Below are 25,464 nucleotides of genomic sequence, written 5' to 3' on the forward strand. Positions count from 1 at the left end.
CTCTACTTTTCTAATTTACAATGGTTAAATGTTACTTCTTTTAGTCACTAAGATAGATTTTTTTGTCTTAGTTTTGACAAACTAAAAGGTCATATGCTGAAGAAGATATGATACTATTTGAATTCTCAAGTGAGTGTGGCTTTACCAAACATAAATGTCTTATTAATATTTATGAATCATGCTTTGTGCACCCTGGATCGAAGTCTTAACTCTACACGAATTATTTTTCTATTAAAGTTAAATAAAACATTAATCGTTTTTCAGACCAGAGACAAAATGGGATAATATATTTTAGCATCTTCAAATGTAGTAATAAGCCTATTTTTGCAGGGCTGACATCCAGTAAATATTCCATATTGATTGCAAAGTAGAACAGAAGGGAAAGAATGGAACCAAGAGAACAGACAAGACAGATAACGATCTAAAGCCTTAACAAGAGAAAACATTTCACACAAACCTTCATTCAATCAGGCAATTCTGTATCTTCCATGGGATTTCCCCTTGTTTAACTAAGAATGAAATGGGCAAAATGGAAAGTATGTAAGGGGATTTCCAAGAGGATATCTTGACCCAACTAATAGAGGAAAGTAGGTTTTAGGTTATAAATCCATACTATTTCAAGTGTCCATGGATTATAATCAACTATTTTGAACCAGGCATTGCAATGTTAATTACAAAATGAAACATGGCTTAGCCTAATAAGCAAGAGGGTGAGCTTTAGGCCCAGATCAGCTGCATCATATCCTAGTTTTGCAACTCTGGCTGTGTGAACGAGGACAACAAATTTAAACTCTCTGTGCCTTCTCATCTATAAAATGGGGATAATAATTAATAGAAACTATGTAATAAATCACATAGATGTGAGGAATAATGAGTAAACATAGGCATTAGAATAGTGCCTAGCACACAGGAAGTGCTATGTAACTATCAGCTATTATAATAATGATGTATTTTTAAAACTCTATATAAAATCTATAAAAAGAAGTCATATTTTCCAACTCATAATCCTCATGATGATCAAAGGAGGTAATTTATATAAAGTTCTTAGAACAATGCCTTGAAAATGGGAAAAGTTCAAAAAACATTAACTGTTACTTTGAATATTAAACTCTGGTTTGGGCCAAATGAGTTCTATTAAAGAGTATTATCTCACCTTCCATTAAATCTGACTTATGAAGATTAGAACAGCTCTATGTTTTTTAAAATAATATTGGAATAACATTAAAAAGCTACTCTGTCCACAAATATTTATAAGCTTCTAGTACGTGTTAAGCATTGAACATGCTGCTTAAGGTTGTGGAATGGCTGAGTCCTACCGTCAAGGAGCTCACAGATCCCTGTGCAAATAGATATGCATAGACAATACAACATAAGCACAATAAATTATAATACAAGTGTATACAAAATGCTAACAAATCTTTCAAGTAATTAATTGTGCGTCACCTTACAAAAGGAGGTGATACTTGTGAACAGTCTTGAAGGACAGACAGAAGCTTTACAGGAAAAACATAAAGAAAAGTTTATTCCAAGCAGAAGAGTACTAGAATGTACAAGGGTATACACCATCGTATATTACACTTACGTACTGCATGTTTAATGCTATCTCCTACTATGGGGTATGAGTTCCTTCAGGGCCAAGACCAGGCCTTACTTATCTTGGAAACCCCAGCACGTATCTCAGAGTCTGAGACAAATTAAGCACTTTAATGAATTTGGGGAATTGTAGTAGTTCAGTAGGCTGCAACAGAGAGAAGAGGCAGGGGCAGTGAGAAGTGAGGATGCCTCCAGGTAATTAGGGCATAAGACGGCAGGCTGCGGAGGTCGGGCACTATGTACGTAACTGAAAGCCACTAAAGTATTTTGTGTAGGAAAAGTGACAGAGACTATAGCTGAGTATTACAAAAATAAGTATGGCTGCAGTGTTCAGGATGGATGAGAATCAGGAAAGATGGGGGCAGAGAGGCTCCCCAGAAGTTTCTGAAACGTGGTGAGTCCCTGAATTATGGCAGTGCTAACGGGAAGAGGAAGATGTTTAAGAATCTTGAGTCTCATTTTCCGTCTCTACGCAAACAGTGAGAAAAATAAAGTTGAGGTCATCATTTGCTTTATTTTCTTTTACCATAACTAATTCTATTGGTTTTAGTTTCAAACAAATTTGACAAGGAAAAACAGCTGCAAAAATAGTGACTAACCTGAAGCATTAACACTTTAAAATGATTTAACGTTGCCTTGTAACAATGTTAGCATCAAAACGATTAAAGCATGCTTCCCGGATGCTTCGTAGCCAAACTAAATAACTGGACTTAGGCATTACATATGAAAATTTCTCAGGCTGATGCACACATTTTGAAAAGACCTTGGGACAGGGATTGGAACAGGTTCCCTCTTCCCCAAACAGTTTATCTTTCTTGCATTTCTGCCAAACCAAGCAAAGTCATTTTTGTTTCCACGGGATCATCAACAAAAGCCTAGAAAAAAAAATGTTAAATCCGGAGTCTGAATCTTAACACCTAAAGCTGATACACTCCCAGCGTTTCAGGAATCAGATATGGATGCGAGCTGTGCAGGCTGCAAACTCATGCAAGTTAAAGACTAATAATTTGGCAATATATTGCAAAGCTTTATTTTTTCTTTTCTTAAACTGGCAAGTCTCAGGCACCTGATTTTTAAGACTGTCCACAGTTTATAAATCCTTTTGAACAGAAACTCCGTCTTGTTTTTTTTCCCCCTTTGGTGGTGGGGTGAATGGCTTCACAAATGCCATTCAGATAGGGCCTGCTCTGTACTTACTTAACCAATACAACCTTTCCTCAGACTTCTAGGTCCTAAATGCATTCTTTGTTCCATCTACCTAAACCTTTGACCGAAACTACCATAATCACTCTCTCTAGCCGTTCTTTTAGCAATTCATTGTCCTATCACCTTGTTCTCAGTTTGTAATCTCACTCAATCACCCAGGCCCTCAAATTCCCACTCTTGTTCTCAATACATTCTTGAAAAATCTACAGCTGATTATTTCTGAAATAAACGCAGCAAAGTTATGATTCATCGTTTACTCCACTAGTTTAACTATGGAAATCATGCACATGATGGATTTTAATTGAATGATGACACAGAGCAGATGTTCATAATCCATGATCAATAAACCACTGCAGAGCAACAGGATTGGTTCTGAGGTTCAAAACTCCTATAAACAGCATGGTATTTTCCTATATTTGTATGTATGTGTGCATTGCTGAAGAGTATGTCCAGAGTTCATCAACATCTGCTGATATCTTACCAGAAGTCACAGGTAAATTGTATGTCTCCCACATACAGTTAATAACATATTTAGAATAATTTCTCATTTCTAACACAACAAAGTAAGTCTCTACCCTCATAAAACTAGATTTTTGAAAGCAAACAACTGACTCATCTAAGATCGCACAGGTACTGTGCACATGCTCCAACGACTGATAACAAGTTCCACTCTTATGGACCTCACAGCCTAGTGGAGAGAAAATGCTCATCCACAACAAAAATGAGAATATACATTTTTTTTTCCAGTGGCTGGAGACTTTATTTATCTAGTTATTTATTCATTTAGGCCACACCTTGTGGCATGTGGGATGCAGGACCTTAGTTCCCCGACCAGGGATCAAACCCATGCCCTGGGGTTAACTCCGTGCATTGGGAGCACGGAGTCTTAACCACTGGACCACCAGGGAAGTCCCAAGAATATACTTGTGACAAAGGACAACAGTACTTAAAGTAGTAGACTGTTAAATATTTTTAATAGTAAAATAGAAAGAACTTCCTCTCTGTGTCTCCATTAGCAAAAGCCAAATAACACAATTCTCGCCAATACAGTGGGTAGAGAAACTAAACGGTCTCTGATCACCTTCCAACCCTGGAGTTCTAGGGCATTAGAACCTAACATTGAACTTTGTTAAAACGGACAACGTATCAAGTAACAGACTGTCATTCATCTATTTACTCCAGGCCATTGCTCTGTTCTTTGGAGCAGGTAGCCTCTAACCTTTGGGAAGAACAGAAATACGGTATATGGCAATTAGAGCTAAAGGGAGATCTTCTCAATAAACCTGTTGGACTCCTCTGTTACCAATTCAGTGAGGTCCAGAATGGTTAAGTGGGCTTCACAAAACCAGTTTTCTCTTCGTGGCAAAATACAGCAGCACTGAATCCCCTCACCTACAGCCACATGCCCCTCCATGTGAGGGCAAGGCCGAAGATCCCACAGTCCCTGCTCCTATTTGAAATAAATGCTTGTTCTGAAAAGAATTCTTTGTATCTCGCTTTTAGTGTCCCTTCATATAATTGTTCATTCAGCCTGAAGAAACATTTGACCTGATGCTCTACAGTCTTCCTCGCTACCCCAGAGAGGAAAGGAGTGGTCAGTCACGCTGAATCTAATAAATTTAGGATTAAGCAGCACAGACTTCCTCAATGATTCACTGTGAAATGAATAAAATCCCAAACTCTTGAATTCCTGCATTTATTGCCAGAAATTCTATACTGGGTGGAGTTGACAATCTCTCTCACGAGAAGACTACATAGCTAAAAAATGGCTTCCCATATCCTTTAAAGAACACTTCACAGGAAGATCTTTTTTTAAAGAAGAAAATCAAAGTTATTAAAGGCAGAATTTCATGGGGTAAAAATAAAATCACCTTTGAGAAAAGTCAATTTCCAGTAGAATTTCTCAGCAGAGAAAGCTTACAGCCAACAATGAATCCAGATCAAAACCCTGTCAACTTGGGGATTCCCTGGTGGTCCAGTGGTTAGGATTCGGCACTTGCCAAAAAAAAAAACAAAGCAAAAGAAACAAACAAACAAAAAACAACCCCCCAAAAAATACCCTGTCACCTTTCCCTACCATCTCAGGATATTCAGCACAAAAGCACAAACTCTTGCCACACCTACTCCCTCTTTTTCCTCAAGGAAATAGCCATTATATCAGTAGGGCTGTTCTGAGGGTTCTTGAATACAGTCACATCTCCAGTGTGTTCTCTGCAAAACTGTCTAAATAAAGAAAGAAAGGCGTTTTTTTTCCTGCCTTCTCCATAAATTCAGCTTCTCCCCCTTGATCTCTGAATTCCCTGGGCTTCCATGCCAACCGTTAGTCTCCCAAGATTCTTTCTATGGAACTCCTTCGTCCCATAGTTCCCATAAATGTTTTGGCTACCAAAACACCCTTACCATCCCCCAACCCCCAAAGCCTGTTCTCAGTTTGGGTCCGGAATTGAGTAAAGGGAGCAAACTGCTCATCCCAAAATGAAAATTAGTCTCTAATGTTGTGGCTCACTGAGTCCCTTTGGCTCTCTGTGAACCTGTATTTGTCTCTCCCGCTTTTGGTCTGAGGCAAGGGAAGAATTCTTTCTTGGATTTAACCTTTGGAAAGTGAACCCATCTTAAATTGGCCCTACCTGACTTTCAACTGGTTTTCTGAGGTTTGAGATCATATGAAAAGACCTTGGTCACCAAGATGGCTCACTTCCACCTATCAAACATACCACTTATTCTCTGTTTAAGTACCTTTAGTCTCCACAGCTAACTGCTCAAACAATATCAAATGTATAAAGAATGTTATTCAAAGCTAAAACCCCGACAAAAGACTAAATTATAGGCGTATATTATATTATTGTTATATTTTCCTAGGTGAAAAGTCTAACCCTTCCTTGCAAATGCAAGTTAAAATCAGAAAGAAAAAAAAAATGAAATTCTCATTTGCTCATCTGCAATGGAATGTTGGAAATCATTCTGTTCATTAGGTCTTAGACAGAACATTATCTATATCAATAATAAATCAGATGATGCCATATAGGGAAACATAAATTAGGAACAAATAAAGCCTATTAATCATCAAGCTACATTCTTGCCAGGACAGGATGTGGAATAGGAGTGTGGTAATTCTACACCATCACATTTTCATCTACATCCATGCATTTAAATCACAGGTTTCTTCTTCTTTGGCTAGTTTTCAACAGTAGACACTTTATATAATCCATCACATCTGAGATTCATAATTTACGATTATGGGTCCCTTTTAAATTCTTACTTTGAGTAAGAATGAATTGTTTTAAATTCTCAAAAGCTGGGCCATGATAAATTTTCCTACTGACCTATAAAATGGCTAACATTATAAATAACTGATGCATTTCCAGAAGAACAATTCAATAATAGAATAAACTGCCGCAGAAATAGTTGAGAGGATAATTCTGGGAAAGACAGATTCTACTTTGACAATTATTTTCTCAATTCCCTTCAAAGTATTGAGAATTTCTCCCTTTTCAAATTTCAAGGTATATTAAAAATCAAAACACCATGTCACAAGTGAATATGAGTTTGTTTTCAATCTAGTATGTGTATTTAATTTTTAAAAAACTTAGAAAAGTCATACCTTAATACACCATCTATTACTGATTCTAAATAGCAAGACAAATATCACAAGAGCAAATAATTCCTCAAGCTAAGATCACCACAAGTTAATGTACAGAGCAAAGAGTTGTGAGAATAACTTAAAATATAACAATATTTTATAACAATATTACTTTTTAAATTAATTATATTAATCGAAGTTAAGTATACACATATCAAAAAGTAAAGTAAAAAGGCGTATATAAGCCCATCTGTCTCTTCTCCCACCTCTGTCCACCTCTAATCTAGAACCCATATTAACACATTTAGTAGTTTATTTTCTATTTATTTTCATATATACAAATAATATGTATGTACTACTACCTTTTAAAACATCATTTTCAGACATTTCCACTGAATTCCTGTTTATAGAAATTGAGAGTTCTAGCTTTCTTATGCCAACTCATTCCCTCCAACCAAGCTCCTAACATTACGGTATGTCCATTCTTATAAAAGCTATATTTAATCATTCCATTACTATCGCAAGGTAAATATTCTTCCCTACTTTGAAAAGTAGTGTTCTCTAAAAAAGACTATTACAAGAAACAAAGAAGGACACTACATAATGATCAAGGGATCAATCCAAGAAGAAGTTATAACCATTGTAAATATTTATGCATCCAATATAGGAGCACCTCAATACATAAAGCAAATACTAACAGCCACAAAAGGGGAAATCGACGATAACACAATCATAGTAGGGGACTTTAACACCCCACTTTCAGCAATGGACAGATCATCCAAAATGAAAATAAATAAGGAAGTACAAGCTTTAAATGATACATTAAACAAGATGGATTTAACTGATATTTATAGGACATTCCATCCAAAAACAGCAGAATACAATTTCTTCTCAAGTGCTCATGGAACATTCTCCAGGATAGATCATATCTTGGGTCACAAATCAAGCCTTGGTAAATTTAAGAAAATTGAAATCGTATCAAGTATCTTTTCCAACCACAACGCTATGAGATTAGACATCGATTACAGGAAAACATCTGTAAAAACTACAAACACAGGAAGGCTAAACAATAAACTACTTAATAGGGCTTCCCTGGTGGCGCAGTGGTTAAGAATCCACCTGCCAATGCAGGGGACACGGGTTCGAGCCCTGGTCCAGGAAGATCCCACATGCCACAGAGCAACTAAGTCCGTGCACCACAACTGCTGAGCCTGTGCTCTAGAGCCCGCGAGCCACAACTACTGAGCCTGTGTGCCACAACTACTGAAGCCCGCCTGCCTAGAGCCCCTGCTTCGTAACAAGTGAAGCCACCGCAATGAGAAGCCTGCGCACCGCAACGAAGAGTAGCCCCCTCTCGCCACAACTAGAGAAAGCCCGCGCACAGCAACAAAGACCCAACACAGACAGAAATTAATAAATAAATAAATAAATAAAAATAAACTACTTAATTACCAAGAGATCACTGAAGAAATCAATGAGGAAATCAAAAAATACCTAGAAACAAATGACGATGAAAACACGACAACCCAAAACCTGTGGGAGGCAGCAAAAGCAGTTCTAAGACGGAAGTTTATAGCAATAAAATCCTACCTTAAGAAACAAGAAACATCTCAAATAAACCACCTAGCCTTACACCTAAAGCAATTAGAGAAAGAAGAACAAAAAAACCCCAAAGTTAGCAGAAGGAAAGAAATCATAAAGATCAGATCAGAAATAAATGAAAAACAAATGAAGGAAATGAGAGCAAAGATCAATCAAACTAAAACCTGGTTCTATGAGAAGATAAACAAAATTGATAAACCATTAGCCAGACTCATCAAGAAAAAAAAAGAAGACTCAAATCAATAGAATTAGAAATGAAAAAGGAGAAGTAACAAACTGACACTGCAGAAATACAAAGGATCATGAGCGATTACTATAAGCAACTCTATGCCAATAAAATGGACAACCTGGAAGAAATGGACAAATTCTTAGAAAAGCACAACCTTCTGAACCGGGAAGAAATAGAAAATATAAACAGACCAATCACAAGCACTGAAATTGAGACTGTGATTAAAAATCTTCCAACAAACAAAAGCCCAGGATCAGATGGCTTCACAGGCAAATTCTATCAAACATTTAAAGAAGAGCTAACACCTATCCTTCTCAAACTCTTCCAAAATATAGCAGAGGGAGGAACACTCCCAAACCCATTCTACGAATCCACCATCACCCTGATACCAAAACCAGACAAAGATGTCACAAAGAAAGAAAACTACAGGCCAATATCAGTGATGAATATAAATTCAAAAATCCTCAACAAAATAGAACCCAACAGCATATTAAAAGTATTATACACCATGATCAAGTGGGGTTTATCCAAGGAATACAAGGATTCTTCCATATATGCAAATCAATCAATGTGATACACCATATTAACAAACTGAAGGAGAAAAACCATACGATCATCTCAATAGACGCAGAAAAAGCTTTTGACAAAATTCAACACCCATTTATGATAAAAACCCTCCAGAAAGTAGGCATAGAGGGAACCTACCTCGACACAATAAAGGCCATATATGACAAACCCACAGCCAACATCATTCTCAATGGTGAGAAACTGAAACCATTTCCACTAAGATCAGGAACAAGACAAGGTTGCCCACTCTCACCACTATTATTCAACATTGTTTTGGAAGTTTTAGCCACAGGAATCAGAGAAGAAAAAGAAATAAAAGGAATCCAAACCGGAAAAGAAGTAAAACTGTCACTGTTTGCAGATGACATGACACTATACATAGAGAATCCTAAAGATGCTACCAGAAAGCTGCTAGAGCTAATCAATGAATTTGGTAAATAGCAGGATACAAAATTAATGCACAGAAATCTCTTGCATTCCTATACACTAATGATGAAAAATCTGAAAATGAAATTAAGGAAACACTCTCATTTACAATTGCAACAAAAAGAACAAAATACTTAGGAATAAACCTACCTAAGGAGACAAAAGACCTGTATGCAGAAAACTATAAGACACTGATGAAAGAAATTAAAGATGATACAAATAGATGGAGAGATATACCATGTTCTTGGATTGGAAGAATCAACATTGTGAAAATGACTCTACTACCCAAAGCAATCTATAGATTCAATGCAATCCCTATCAAACTACCACTGGCATTTTTCACAGAACTAGAACAAAATTTTCACAATTTGTGTGGAAACACAGAAGACCCCGAATAGCCAAAGCAATCCTGAGAAAGAAAAACGGAGCTGGAGGAATCAGGCTCCCTGACTTCAGACTATATTGCAAAGCTACAGTAATCAAGACAGTATGGTACTGGCACAAAAACAGAAATATAGATCAATGGAACAGGATAGAAAGCCCAGAGATAAACCCATGCACATATGGTCACCTTATCTTTGATAAAGGAGGCAAGAATATACAATGGAGAAAAGACAGCCTTTTCAATAAGTGTGCTGGGAAAACTGTACAGCTACATGCGAAAGAATGAAATTAGAACACTCCCTAACACCATACACAAAAATAAACTCAAAATGGATTAAAGATCTAAATGTAAGGCTAGACACTATCAAACTCTTAGAGGAAAATATAGGCAGAACACTCCATGGCACAAATCACAGCAAGATCCTTTTTTACCCACCTCCTAGAGAAATGGAAATAAAAACAAAAATAAACAAATGGGTCCTAATGAAACTTAAAAGCTTTTGCACAGCAAAGGAAACACTAAACAAGACGAAAAGACAACCCTCAGAATGGGAGAAAATATTTGCAAATGAAGCAACTGACAAAGGATTAATCTTCAAAATTTACAAGCAGCTCATGCAGCTCAATATCAAAAAAACAAACAACCTAATCCAAAACTGGGCAGAAGACCTAAATAGACATTTCTCCAAAGAAGATACACACATTGCCAACAAACACATGAAAGAATGCTCAACATCATTAATCATTAGAGAAATGCAAATCAAAACTACAATGAGATATCATCTCACACCAGTCAGAATAGCCATCATTAGAAAATCTACAAACAATAAATGCTGGAGAGGGTGTGGAGAAAAGGGAACCCTCTTGCACTGTTGGTGGGAACATAAATTGATACAGCCACTATGGAGAATAGTATGGAGGTTCCTGAAAAAACTAAAAATAGAACTACCATATGACCCAGCAATCCCACCTCTGGGCATATACCCTGAGAAAACCATAAGTCAAAAAGAGACATGTACCACAATGTTCATTGCAGCTCTATTTACAATAGCCAGGACATGGAAGCAACCTAAGTGTCCATCAACAGATGAATGGATAAAGAAGATGTGGCACATATATACAATGGAATATTACTCAGCCATAAAAAGAAACAAAATTGAGTTATTTGTAGTGAGGTGGATGGACCTAGAATCTGTCATACAGAGTGAAGTAAGCCAGAAAGAGAAAAACAAATACCATATGCTAACACATATGTATGGAATCTAAAAAAAAAAAAAAAAAAAAAAAAAATGGTTCTTAAGAACCTAGGGGCAGGACAGGAATAAAGAGGCAGACTTAGAGAATGGACTTGAGGACACGGGGAGGGGGAAGGGTAAGCTGGGATGAAGTGAGAGAGTGGCATGGATTTATATACACTACCAAATGTAACATAGATAGCTAGTGGGAAGCAGCCACATAGCACAGGGAGATCAGCTCGGTGCTTTGTGACCACCTAGGGGTGTGGGATATGGAGGGTTGGAGGGAGGGAGACGCAAGAGGGAAGAGATATGGGGATATATGTATATGTATAGCTGATTCACTTTGCTATAAAGCAGAAACTAACACACCATGGTAAAGCAATTATACTCCAATAAAGATGTTAAAAAAAAAAATAGTGTTCTCTGATTATACTTTCTTTCTTGAAAAAAAAAATGTTGCTTTTGTTAATAATTTCCCAATTGTGACATTTGCCTAGACTTCCTTAATATCATGATCAAAACTTTCCACACCTTCTGAAAAATGCCTCCATAAAATTTTCAAATGAAACTCTGTCAGATTGTTTTTTGTTTTCCTCCAGGAAACATCCCCTTTTGGCCCTTTCTTCCTCCTGCTCCAATCTGGACTGTCTATTCTCTGGCCTCAGGAATAACTTCCTCAAACTTCCTTCTACCACTCTCCTAGTATGAAACTCATTTTTCCTGGATCCCATGTCTTTCCTCTTTGATTTATTTTCTTATTTTGGTGAGCACATCTCCAGAAGTTTCCTAAAAAAGAGTGACTGTGACTTATATTTTTGGAATTTTCCATGTGTGAAAATGTCTTTAATTTACCTTTGTTGATAATTGGGCTAACTATAGAATTCTGGGCTGAATAGCTTTCACCCTGAGAGAGCTGAGGCATTTACATACTATCCTCCGGCTTCCAAAGTTATGGTTTAGAAGTTTCATGCCATCAGTGCCCCAAGCTTTTGAATGTCTTGTGTTTTTCCTTTCACCTCCTCACTCTTGCTATTATAAAACTTAAAATAATTGGCCTGAATATGTCTTGTTTTGTTTTTCACTTATCATGCTGGGCATTCAGTGTGACATCTGATCTGAAAATTAATTTCCACTGATTCAGGAAAATTTCCTTTTGGCTTTTCATTCAGAACAAACAGATGTCAGTTATCTGTGCAACTTTTCTCTAGGTTTTCTCCAGAAAGGGTCCTCTAGCTTACCCAAGGAAGATAATTCTGTACAGGTGTGCACAGAATTTGCATCAGAATATGCTTATGGACTTCCAAGAGGGAGATTCAAGATACAGTCACAGAATAATGTCTTCCCTAATTTCAGGCAGTATTACAGGGCATAAACAATGAGATCATGTTTTACATTTATAGTTTCCCATAAATTGTTAGTTCTCTGCTGATGACTTCAAAATAGACACCTAAAACCCCACTGCCTCTCCTAAGTCACAGATCAGAATTTCCAGTAGCCTGCTTGGTACTGTCATTTCACCCCCAACCACCTGGTCCTACTGACTATAATGACTTTAATGACATGACCTAGTTCCCAGGCTCAAAATAACAGAATCGTTTTTAGTTACTCTTCCTTATTCCCTTACTCTTTTATTCCCCTATTTAAATAATTGCTACCTGTAAGTATATTGCATTTCCCTCACATCAACTTCCAGGTAAATTTAAAGCCTTACAGATTTCCTCATGCAAATTATCTATTCTTCTTCCTAAACATTTATTCTTATCATCAGCCAGGCTAAGAGCCATATTACTGCTTCTCAAAATTACTGTAACAGGCTCCTAAACAACCTTGTTCCTTGCCCCCCTCCCTCTCCAATCTCTCCCACATGATGCTATTCTGTTTTTTTCCCTTAAATTAGAATTAAGTTAGAATTTCATGATCAAAATCCTCCAATGCCAACATATACTTCATTCAATAAACTCTAAATTTCTTCCAATGTTCAAAGTTCAATTTCTCACCCAACCTCCTCCGAAATTCTTTGAAATGTTTGGTTTTATTTACCCTAATCCTATGGCATCAATCTTTTTGCAGTTATTTTGTCCCTTAAAAAGACTAGAAGCCCTAGCAGATAAGAATAATGTCTAAATCATTGCTGCAATTCATCACCTCTTCTTTCACATAAGAAGTCTAACAAACATTTAACTGATGATTTTTCAAACTAGTGATTCTTGTTTATGTTGGTTTATCTACCTTCCATCTAAACCAGGATTTATTACAGGATTATTAATAATTCAGAGAGGTTAATGTGCCATTTGGAGACCCAATTGTGGCTCTAATGCTTTGCAATCATAAGAGATTCCTGTTGTGATATCCAAATGCTCCTGTGTGTGTTGGGGGTGGGAGGATGGAGGAGAGGGAGGTGGGAAGAGGAGGGAGTTGGAAATAAAACACTCTAAAAGCAGTGCTTCTCAGGATTAACATGCATTCAGATCAGCTGGGATTCTTGCTAAAAAATGGACTCTCACTGAGAAGTTTGGGAGGGGGCCTGAGATTCTGCATTTCTAACAAGCTCTAAAATTATGCTGGCGCTACTGGTCCTTGAACCACAGCTGGAGTAGAAAAGCTATAAGAACACTGTGGTCCCAATTGCCTTGAAGTGCTGGACTCTCTTTCTTCTCCACACTACAGTTTCTCTCAAACCCTTATATGATGATGTGTTTATTTATGCAAAATAGCCAAATTATTATTATTTTTCCTCTACAATACTACATTGTTAGAATAAGGGATGTACAGATGTGACCAATGTGATTAACTTATAACTAACTTAATTGCTATAAGTGATAAATAACCTACTTAGTTTCAACCAATGACATATAAAACTTTTTCCCCTCCGTTTTCTCATACAAAGAAGAGAAGTACATTCATTTAATATGCATTAACCTGGAAGGAAAATGTAAAGATGACAAGTTATGATTTATTAATTGACTTTCAAGTAAATGTCCTATTATGTGTGGCAGGAGAAATTGTATCTAAGATGCCTAAATATATATATATATATATATATATATATATTTTTTTTTTTTTTAATTTATTTATTTATTATTTATGGCTGTGTTGGGTCTTCATCTCCGTGCGAGGGCCCCCCCCAGCTGCGGCAAGTGGGGGCCACTCCTCATCGCGGTGCGCGGGCCTCTCACTGTCGCGGCCTCTCTTGTTGCGGAGCACAGGCTCCAGACGCGCAGGCTCAGCAATTGTGGCTCACGGGCCTTGTCGTTCCGCGGCATGTGGGATCCTCCCAGGCCAGGGCTCGAACCCGTGTCCCCTGCATCGGCAGGCAGACTCCCAACCACTGCGCCACCAGGGAAGCCCCCTAAATATATTTTTAAAGACCTTGAATTTTCTTCACATTTTACTTCAATTAATTCAGTAATATATTATGTCTGGTCTCTCTTTGAAGCCTATCATAATATCCATTTGTGCTTTATAACTTCCAAGGAGCTTTTCCTCTATTATTTCATTTGATCCTTAACCAAAGGATGATCACTAATTTCCAGATGAGAAAACGTAGATTCAGAAAGAGCAAACAACTGTTCTAATGGTACAAGAACAGTACATGGCAGAGAAAGCTAAAACCTAGAAATTTTCTCTTTTTTCTTAGAGAAAGCTAAGACCTATCGAGGTCTTCTAACTCTAAGCCCTATCACCCATTACAGCTATATTTTATATTTTAAGATTTACCATTACTTAGAAAAGCAAGGTTCTTTTTCAAAACAATTCTACTTACTGTTTTTATGGAACATACCCACAGACAAGTTCACTTCTATTGCTTCCTCCACTTTACCATTCCATTGGGATTACTGAAATATTTATCTTATTTTCTAGACTGTGTCTGGCTCACTTTGGCTTTAGTGAAATAAACCTCTTTATGAGTATCTTTCTTTCTAAGTAAAAAGCACTTTAGCTTTAATTTATGCCTCTTTTGTATTAATAGGGTTAAAACAGCATGTTGAAAGGACTCAGAAAAATGCAAAATGTATATTACAAGTTCTTAAGAAAGAGAGAGGCATTTGCCAAATTTTCTGTTAAAAAGACCCAATGACATTCATTTAAAAAATACCTGTAAACTTATATTTTTACATTTATACTGAAAGAATCTCACTGTAAAAATTCCTTTAATAAGACCCAAGAAATTAGAGCCAAATTTTAGGTAAGTGAAGTCATATATCAAGAAATCATATATAAAAAATTTTATCTCCTCAGTAATTTACAGAATAGTAAACCAACTATATACAGTATACGATCTATTCAAAGAAACCTATTTTAACCAAAAAATAGTGGACTGGGTTTAATCCCAGAAAAATTTGCCTTTACTTAAATTATGCCCTTATAAGTTCCTTCCATATTTATGCATAACAAGGATGCAATTCAAGTGTCTCATGATGTAGCTCTCCTTTACCCTGCCAGGAGGACACTGCTGACCACATAGGCCTCAGTGATTTTTATGTATGCTCCTAATTCCAGGAACACTTTTTATATGATACTTTTGTATGGCAATATTACATCATATGTTACCGTATATTATTAGGTAACTTCTACCACTCTGTGAACCTCTACAGATCAATCATGTTTAGAAGAATGCTCTACATAGTGTTAAATAGATTTTAATCATTACTAAATCACAGTGTTGGATACAGGCAAGTTGTAGTACAAACACTATTGAACTGAAATGCAGAAGGCTTGGATCAGCTTTTTAATTATCTACTTATGTGACTCTGAGGTTATTATTTAATCTTTCTGAAGTTTTATTTCTAAATCCTTACATAACAATTTTCTAAACATATGTAGTACTTACAACCTATATCAATATATCAAACTGAATATATTTTTATATCTGTTTAACCTCTCTTTCCACCTACACAACAGTTGACACTGATAATGAACCAGACAATAGCTTACTATGCAAAATAAGCCAGTTTTATTAACATATGTTCTAAAAGTAGCCTGATTTTAGAGGAAAAAATATCATTATTTTCTTCAATAGGGTATGAATTATCCCACATTTCTCCTGAATCATTAATTATTCCTCTCCTAGATTATTTCAATTAACAAATAAATATGCTGTTGTTTAGCTCATGAAAAAAACAAGTCTCTTGATCTCACTGTCCTTCCAGCTACTACTGCCCATGTCTCTATTATGGGAAAACTCCTTGAAAGAATCATCTACACTTGCCTCCAGTTCCCGAGCCCATGCTCTTCAGAATCCATCCGAGTTGTGCACTGGCTCCCACACTTAAAGACACTGCTCTTATCAAGGTAGACAACAGACTTCTGTTGTTAAATTTAATGTTAATTTTTACTTATCTTTCGTGACACATTAGCTGAATGTGACACTGCTGATAATCCCTTTTCTTACTTTCTTCATTTAACTTTCTCTACACCACAACTTCTGGTTTTTCTCCTACATACCTGGGCACTTCTTTTAGTTCACTTAGATGCTCAGTCTTCCTTTCACTAATTTCCTGACTTAAGAGTATCCCAGAACTCAGTCCTCTAAATTTTCTATATCCCTTAGTCATCTCACAGTGTTTCATGGATTTAAAATTTTCTCTATGCTAACTGCCAAATCTCCAATTGACATCGCCTATAAACTCCAAAAATGATATACTCAAGTGCTTTCTAGGCATCTTACTTAGATATCTAATAGCCTTCTCAAACGAATATGTCCACTTGATCTTCCCACACAACATTCTTTCACAGTCTCTGCCATCTCAGTTAATAGTAACCCCATCCTTACATCAAAAACAAACAAACAAAAAAACCACGGAGTCAGATTTGACTTCTCTCTTACTTCATATCCAATCCATCAACAAATCCTGTTGGCTCTACCTTCATATCTTCTTCTCCTACCTCCACTGCAACTAGTCTGGCTCATAGACCATCATTTCTCACCTGGATTATTACAGTCCTCTCAGACTTGGCTCCCTATTTCCCCGATCTCTCCCTTTCAGTGCACACACAGTACAGAAACCAGAGTGATCCTATAATAATGAAAGTCAGACCATGTCACCTCTGTGCTCAAAATTCTCCAATGGATTCCCGTAACACTCAGACTAAAAACCAACGTTTTAACAATGGCAGCAGTGAAAGGATCTCATCCTTCTTCCTTCCTATTAACTCTCTGATTTAATCAATTTTCTTCTTTCTCCCATTCCACTGGTTTTTTTGCCATACTGTCTTCTTTAAGATCCTTGAACATGCCAGACACCTTTTCACCTCAGGACTTTTGCACTTGCTGTTCCTTTTGCCAAAAATATTCCTTTCCTGAGTATCTGCATGACTTGCAACAATAATTTCTTGAAGTATCTGTGAAAACATCACTCTCTGGGTGAGCTCTTTCTTGAGCACCATATTTGACTACTACACCCCCACCAATCAACTTTCCTGATTCATTTTTCTCCATAGCACTTATCATCTTCCATCTTGCTGTGTAATGTACTTATGTATGGTCTACCTTTCTGTATCAGAATATAAACTACATGATGCCAGGGAGTTTTGCCTCTTCTACTTGCTAATATATCCCCTTGTTGCCAGCATGGGGCTGGAAACAGTGGGCATCAGAAACTATTGTTATTAACCACTGAGAGCTGAATATCAAATACACAATAATATTATCCTTGATCTCTTAAACCTACGAAAGCCCAGTCCCACACACAGCCTCAGTTTAGAGAAAATACATCTGGGAAAACAAGTGAGTCCATTAAAAATTAAACCATCAATGACTTGCTCTATAGAAGAAAATATATGGGAATTCTTACTATAAGATTGATAATGTTTCTTTACTATGTACTTAAGGAGAGATATTCAGAGCAAGTCATCTTCCTTTCTCATTGATTTGACAACAAAAATGTCCACTTTAGAAAGGAATTCCTGAATGATTTTATGATTCCTTTTAACCCACCCTGAAGGCTACCAACCACTCAAAGACACTACTCTTATCAAAGTCAATAATGACCTAACGGCTTGTTAACTACTAGAAGACCATGAAGATAAAAATACTGGAAAGTACCTTCAATAAATTCACAATCTGTGGGTGGTACTGGACTGAGGGAAACTAACCCTAGTAGAAAATGTTTGAGAGTAAACAGAAGCAATTTTAATATATGCTGTAAATCCCCAGGAGGAAACTATGTAATATTTTTCAAACTTGTTTATATAGGGAAAACTCTGGTCTGGGAACAACCATTAATATCTAGCAAGATAATAGTGTTTCACAAAAATTAATAATTGACAGCATTTATTAAATGTTTACTATGCCAAACACTGTTTTACGTGCTTTACATGGATCAAGACACCTTCACATTACCTCATTAGAATTAAATAAATTAATGCACTTGGAAAACTGCAGTACATAAAATAAACATCCATATATCCCACAACTAGTAACAGCAGTTAAGACCTAATAAGCAGTTTGGCTTCAGAACCCGCCTTCTTCACTGCTATACTCAATCGAGATAACAGAACTGATACAAAAGTAGTCAAATCAAACAAGTTAGATGAGTCAAATAGCCATGAATCTCTACTTGAGGCACACCACATTTCACAGCTAAATAGAGTCATTTGTAAATAATGAAAAATATATAGACTTATCCACTCATTCCTCAGAAGACTCAAACAAGATAAAGAACTATTCTATCAAATGCACTAATGTTTAGTTATACAATAGCAGATAAAAATTTTAAAGATGATTTCCAGTTTTCTTTTCTATGAAAAGACATAAGTTTTGGAGGAGCAAAAAATAATTAGTACTATTGGTAGTTACTGAGAAGAGCATACTGCCGAAGATGTAATAATGAAACCTTGTATTTTTTTTTTTTATATCTTGATATTTGTGTTCCTGAACATGCAATGTCTCCCTCAAGGGCACAAGGTGGCAAGAACATGGGCCTGGAACTAGAGAGATGAAAACACACAAGTTAGTTCTGCCACTTAACAGCTTCTTGCTTTGGGGCAAGGCCTTCAGGTTCTGACCTCATCTATACCCATCTATAAAATGGGTATAAAAATGATGGTTCTTCATAGTGTCCTGAAGTCTAAGTAGGGTCCTGGATGCAGTCTCCTGTTTGATGTTCCTGATAGAACTTCCCACTATTTGAAATAACCTTCATCTGTTTGTTTACCTGTTTATTGTTTGCCTCCCTATCTGGTAAAGAAATTCAAGAGGGACAGTGACTTTTCTCTTCCTTTTTCAAAGTTTTTGCCCATTCCCTCTTTAGCTATATTACCTATCTCATCTTTAGGAGTTTTCCAAACAAATACCATTGCAGATACTAATGATTCCTGGGTATAAATATCCTTAACCCGCATGAGTTCCTTCATGATGATTTATAATACAAAAAATGTTTACAGTAATTGCAAGACTGAAGTTGGTCATTTTTCAAAAATTATATTTACTACATCTGCAGTATAAAGTATACAAGTCACTGTGAGAAGCTCACCTTGTAAGGCCATATATATATATATATATATATTACCCTTATAACACAAAACCCAGAAATACAGAACATCCTGACCTCTAAGTTTCCTTACTTGTTACTCAAGAAACTGATTTAGTATGCATAAATGCGCAAGAATTCAAAATATGCAACTGAGGGGAAATCTCTTTACACAACAATAGAACCAAACAAGCTCCTGTGGATTCAGAGGTTCAAAGCTAAGTCTTTATCAAAGAGCATTCTTTGGATAAAACGGTTATTTTATTTCTGTTGGCCTTTAAGAAATCCCTCAAAATAATCTTGCAGCTGTTTAAAGTAGCTAACTCTACTGATACTGGCTGTGTCTCCGGTCTGCACCTAAGGAAGCTTGAGTTATGTAAAGCAAAGCTGATTTTGTGCTCATAAAAATGAATTATTTTTGAAAATACAGTTAATTTTTCATTTTGACTGATTTTTCTAACCTCACATTCTGGCAGTATTTTAATGCCAAGCACGAAGTTTTAGACTCCCTCAAAACTAAGCAATGGGTGATACTAGCTGATCTTCACTCATTAGTCAGTCATAAGAGAAAGAGAAAATGCCAAAGGAGAGTTGTGATTATTATCTCAGAGGCAGGAATTTTCCTCATTATAACCCCAAGTTAGCAGTGATTTTTATGTCATAACTTTGTTTATTCAGGAATAGGCTACTTTTAAAAATTATTATATCAGGATTTGAACTACTTTCCTTTTACACTCTCAGATAGGCAGAGAAGAGGTGGCTAGGGAAACTGTTGAAATTCTCCCAAGTGTATGGTTAATGCATACTTACTTCATAGTGCTGAACTGATGATTTCCGAAGAAAAGTCCCCAAATTCTTATAGGTGGAAAGAGGCATATTCTGTAAGCATTGTCAGTAATTCTCCTAGCCAAGATCATTACTCTATTATTAGCATACAGTCTGGCAATGAATGGTTAACAGCAGCCACAGGGCGCTATAGGAAAGAGGGAGGGGGAGGGGGGAGAGGGGGTGAGGGGGTAGTGAGTGTGTGTGTGTGTGTGTGTGTGTGTGTGTGTGTACTGAGGGTGAGTTGAGAGATTTTTTAAATTCCTTCCCTGCATTCAGTCTTTGCTATTGCTTTTGACAGTATCAATAGATAATCTACATGTAGATAAATATCTAAAAAATATAACATTTGGAAAGTATACTAAATATAAGAACCATCCAACGAATAGTTCTTATTGCATTTAATCCAACATTTATACCAGTTCTCCTTTTATATAAGTACTAGGTGCTAGAAAGAGTGAAAATCTATAGAGAGATAAATAAAACAGGATTTTGAACTCTTATATGGTTGATTCCAAGTATTAATACAAAAACATAGATTCATACCAAAAAAAACCCCCTCTAACTAGGGATAAACTAATTAGCAGCAGCTACATAAAATTAATGTTTTTTAATTTTTTTATTTTTAGGAACTGATTTGTTATTTTCTAATGATCAAGTTACCACATTTGAGTTAATATTTTACAGTCACTCGTATAAAATTTTGATTATGAACACAAATTAGCACAATGACAATCTCCCTTTTTCCCATAAGATTATCAAAGTCTGTAAATCTCTTTTGGCTACCAAGAGCGTGTGGTCTTCTTCAACTCCATTTAATTTTGACAACTGAAATCATATAATCAGTTAGTCAAATATCAGCATGATGCTTCTGTGAACTTTAAAGTTCACTTCGGTAGGTAAGTGCCTCAGGGAAGAACTGCTGCTCTTGTCTAGGGTGTGAGAAATATGATCAGGCACCCAGGCTCTCCAAAGCATGGGGCTGACTCAGGAGCTGAGCCACCAACTAATTTGAGACCTTAATTTCTTAATTTCTCAGTACCTCAGTAACCTCATTTATAGGCAGATGATAATAATCCCCACCTCACAGGGTGGTGATGAGGATAAAATGACATAATTCACACATATTCCTTATACCAATGCTTTGCTCATGATGAATCCTCAGTGAGTAATTATTAACTATTATTAAAGTTTCTTTCCAAGTCTAATTTATTTTGCATTGTCCACTCTCATCAATGCAATGCTCTTGTGTTATTCACTATATCACAGAAACCAGGTAGTATTTCCTTTTATTTTCTGTTCAATCTATTTTCACACTTTCTCTTTTTTTTTTTTATTGTTTGGCTTTTCATACTTGTTTTCTGTTCTGTTCTTAAGATAAATTTTGAAAACAGGCAAACAAATCTGACATGTGTAATATGATGGGTTGTGAAAAGTCCATATTATATACTTGGGTGATCCATATCTCTATCAGGATAGAGAACATTTCCATAAGCCCAGAAAGTTTCCTCTCATATCCCTTTCCATTCAATCCTTCCCTCAACTGCACAAAGGCAATGTCCTGAATTTTTTTAACCATAGATTAGCTGTCTCTGTTCTAGAAATTCGAGAATATAAAAACTCAAAAATAATGTTACCTTAACTCTTTAATTCATGAGGTATAAATTCCAAACAAATACCAACATACGAAATGTGTAATGAGTATAAGGTAATTCCACTTAAGCTTACATTAGACATCAAATTTGCTTTTATTATTGATATTTAATTTGAGCTGAAAATAAGTTGTCTTAAAGATTAAAACTGCCAGCATAATTTTTACCCGCCAAGTTCAGAATAAAGGAGTTTGAGTCCCTTACATTCCTCTTGTTACTTAGGTATTAAAGAAGCCAAGGGGATATTACAGAAAAAAAAAAAAATCTTTGAGCGTGAAACTTGGCTCGTTCTCTCTCGATATATATATTGATATATTACACTTACATATAAACACATATTAGCATATAAACTTTGCTTTCATACTAATTTAAACATTTAAAAACAATTAGCTTAGTAGATTTCATTTCTTAAATGTTTTCTCATCTCTGTATTTTAAGCTTTTCACACAGACTATTTTTTAAACAATAAAATATGTATATGCTTGAGATATTCAAGGTATTTTAGTTTGTTAATATTTTTGAAGATATCTTACTGTTTTAAAAAATACTAAGGATCAACGAATTAGTAGCAGCTGTATAGAATTAATGATTTTTCTGTTTTTAGGTTGTTGAGCTGCACCCCACAGGCCTACAAGGCTTGTGTTTGCCCAGCTTCAAGACCAAAGAGCCCGGAGCCAGCGACAGAGACATCAATGGTTTAATGGATGGGAGATCTTACATGTCTGAAGCAAGGTTCTGGAGCAACACCCCACCATGTATGCGGCGGCTCACGGCGAAGCGACAAAACGGGCAAGCTTCACTCCCACGGGCAGGGGGAGGTTACCACTTATAAGGGAAATTGACGGCAGTTTGGCTCATCAGTTACCAGGGAAACCAGCAGAGGGGCCCGCCCCTAACTGCCCCTTTGATAGGCTATCACGGTGGCTAAAATTAGAACAATCATTAGCTGGGGCATGGGGCAATCATGTAGGAAGGTCTGTCAGGTGAGTAGGGTATAGGTGAAGCAGGCACTGGTTGAACAGGGGACTTACAGAGAGCAAGAGAACAGCTATCTTGAGTGGCCTGACCATACATAGGTATTGATTTATTTTAATATAAAACTGACTACAGGGACTTCCCTGGCCGTCCAGTGGTTAAGACTCTATGCTTCCAATGCAGGGGGCGCGGGTTCCATCTGTGGTAGAGGAGCTAAGATCCCACATGCCGCGCAGCATAACCAAAAAAAAAAAAAACTGACTACAACTTGCTGACCAAAATTTCCTAATTATGCTAATCAGTAGTTAAAAATTGTAAATAATGAACTGAAAAGCGTACATGAACAGTTTTGGCATCTATTTTCTTCACCAAGAATAATGAATCAGCGGGCTTTGCGTCCTATAATAATCTTATTATTAACTGATGCCAATACTACAAACATTTCACTGAAGTCAGTATGCATTTCTAAATAAACGAAGGCAACCCGAAAAACACGGACACATTTACCTTTGTAGGTTAGCTTGAGTCGTGGAATATTTTGCTTAGACGTTCCAATGACTGGAAGAAACAGCATGGTCATGCTTAGCATCATCAGGGCATGAAAAAGGTACAAATCATGGTTTCTGGACTTTGGTCTCTCATCTTTAGTAACAATCATGATGAAAACAGTGTTCTGTTTCAAACAGCGTTAATTTAATCTAAAAAGAAGAAAAGAACTATTAATATAGCAGTTTGCAGATTTTCCTACACTTACTAAATTATAATTTTCTGAATGTATGTAGATTTAAAAAAATGCTTGCTCCTTCTCTCTTGTTCTGCTCTTAGAAATTGCTGCAAGGGAAACGAATCAGAACTGAGTAATAAAATTCAGGTCTGGCTTTACTCAGAGGATATGAGTTCAGAACTAAAAATTCAACTACTTATGTTAATTAGCAACTATTTTTCTACTAAAGTTTTTGTTTTGTTTTGTTTCATGCAAATATAGGAGTGACCAATTCCTTCTGTAACTTGATGAATTCTTGATCAGATAAGAATACTGGTAGAAGCCTACAGTTTCCCCATACCATCCTCAAAGGAAAAGACCCTCAAGCAAAATTTAATAAAAGCTGTCATTTTGAGAGAGTTCTTTTGTTTCTGACAAAAAATATTTTAACAGTTCACCTAAAATTGGGACAACTGGACATGATCAGGTCAGGGCCACCAGTATAGATTTTAGGCCTGGGACAAGGCAATCTTACCTGCACCCTATACTACTCCACACAGGGCAGCACTGAATATAAAAACAAACTGTAAAATAAAAGGGTTTATAAGAGGTGGTGGTTATTAACTAGGTTGCCATAAACAAGCTGCCTTGGTTGTCTTTGTTAAGACATGGAGTAAATCAAAACACATATTTCAAACTAAGCCTGGTAATAATAATTACAAATAATATTCGTTGAGTATTTACATGAACCAGATACTTTTTAAGAAGTGTGTTACATAAATTAAATCACTTAATGCTGTTAAATTAATTAAACAAGTAGGTCATTAGACTGAGGTGGCTCTAATGCCATGGTAGCCTACCTAATCAAACAAAATCTAAGCCTGTAAAGGCCTCAAAGCTATGAACTCAGAACGCTAAGAACAACCAAACAGTTAACTAGGCTTTAAGCTATAGCCAATAAAATAATTTCCTTTCTTTGTTTCTGAAATTTTCTTTGTGTAAGTCTTCCCCCTAATATCCTATCAGTGGAGTGCTCCTAACCACTTCCAGTTTGGTGCTGTGCAATTCAAATTGATTTTTGCTCAAATAAATTCTTAAAAATTTTAATATGCCTCCGTTTATTTTTTAATCAATGCTAATGACAGTCAAGAAAGATAGGTAATTATTTTCCTCATTTTACAGATGAGGAAACTGAGGTACAGGGTTTGATAACTCTCTCAAGGTCATGTGGCAAATAAGAGATGGATTAAAACATTTGTTCTGGACTTCAGCTAGAATCAGCCTCCTTAGCCCCTAAGTCTTTAGGTGCTTTTCATTATGGCAGAATCAAGTGACCTTCAACTCTTGATGCAGTCTTCAACTTCTCTTCCTTCTCCTCGACATCTTCTAATAAATAGCCCACAGAAAGGATCTTGCTATGCGTACTTCCTGGGAGGATTCCAGATGTGGTACCTGCTTCAAGTACCAATAATTTCTTGGCAACAGCTTTAGCCATAATAAAAAAGTATTATACTTTAGTATTTTTGTAATTATTTAATAACAAAATAAATACTTTATGTCTATATGGCTTAGTTTTAAGAGAATGTCTAAATAAGAGTATTTTTCTTATGGTAGATCAACTCTTTACTAAAATGCCTCAATGACTTTGAATCAAGGTTCCTTAAACTTACCTTAAATCTCAGAAGTTAGGATCAATCTGGGAATGTGAAATAAAATAAAATATAGGGATGTATTAATTTTTTATACAAGACAAACATTCTAAGAATAGACTACAAAGTGTATGTTGTTTCTTCATGAAACGTTGAATATGAATGCTTAATAAAGTATATTTTCTCAGTTACTTTAATTACCTGTAGGAAGTACCAAACTATTCTGTCTTTGTGTGTAATCCATGCATATTTAATTCTTTGATTTAGAAGATTACTACAAATGAAAAGAATCAAGTTGATTTAGATACTCATTTAAGAATATCGTATGCCACACATAACATATTTTATTCACATTTACTTGACA

The 25,464-nt window shown here is 36.2% G+C and overlaps 1 protein-coding gene across 3 annotated transcripts in view; it reads right to left on the minus strand.

The window, feature by feature from the left end:
* SEMA3D (semaphorin 3D) overlaps nucleotides 1–25,464 on the minus strand; it is a 207,468-nt gene that overhangs the window by 114,490 nt on the left and 67,514 nt on the right. For 2 of the 3 annotated variants that reach the window (XM_082472481.1, XM_082472479.1), the window contains one exon: nucleotides 23,256–23,446. In XM_082472481.1, coding sequence (XP_082328607.1) covers nucleotides 23,256–23,406 — 151 coding nt within the window. In that variant the 5' untranslated portion in view covers nucleotides 23,407–23,446. Of the gene's footprint in view, nucleotides 1–23,255; nucleotides 23,447–25,121; nucleotides 25,148–25,464 lie in introns of all 3 variants that reach the window. The other variant, XM_082472480.1, reaches the window with a different exon arrangement.

Source organism: Balaenoptera physalus, assembly GCF_965194825.1.
Source record: "Balaenoptera physalus genome assembly, chromosome: 8".
Classification (NCBI taxonomy): domain Eukaryota; kingdom Metazoa; phylum Chordata; class Mammalia; order Artiodactyla; family Balaenopteridae; genus Balaenoptera; species Balaenoptera physalus.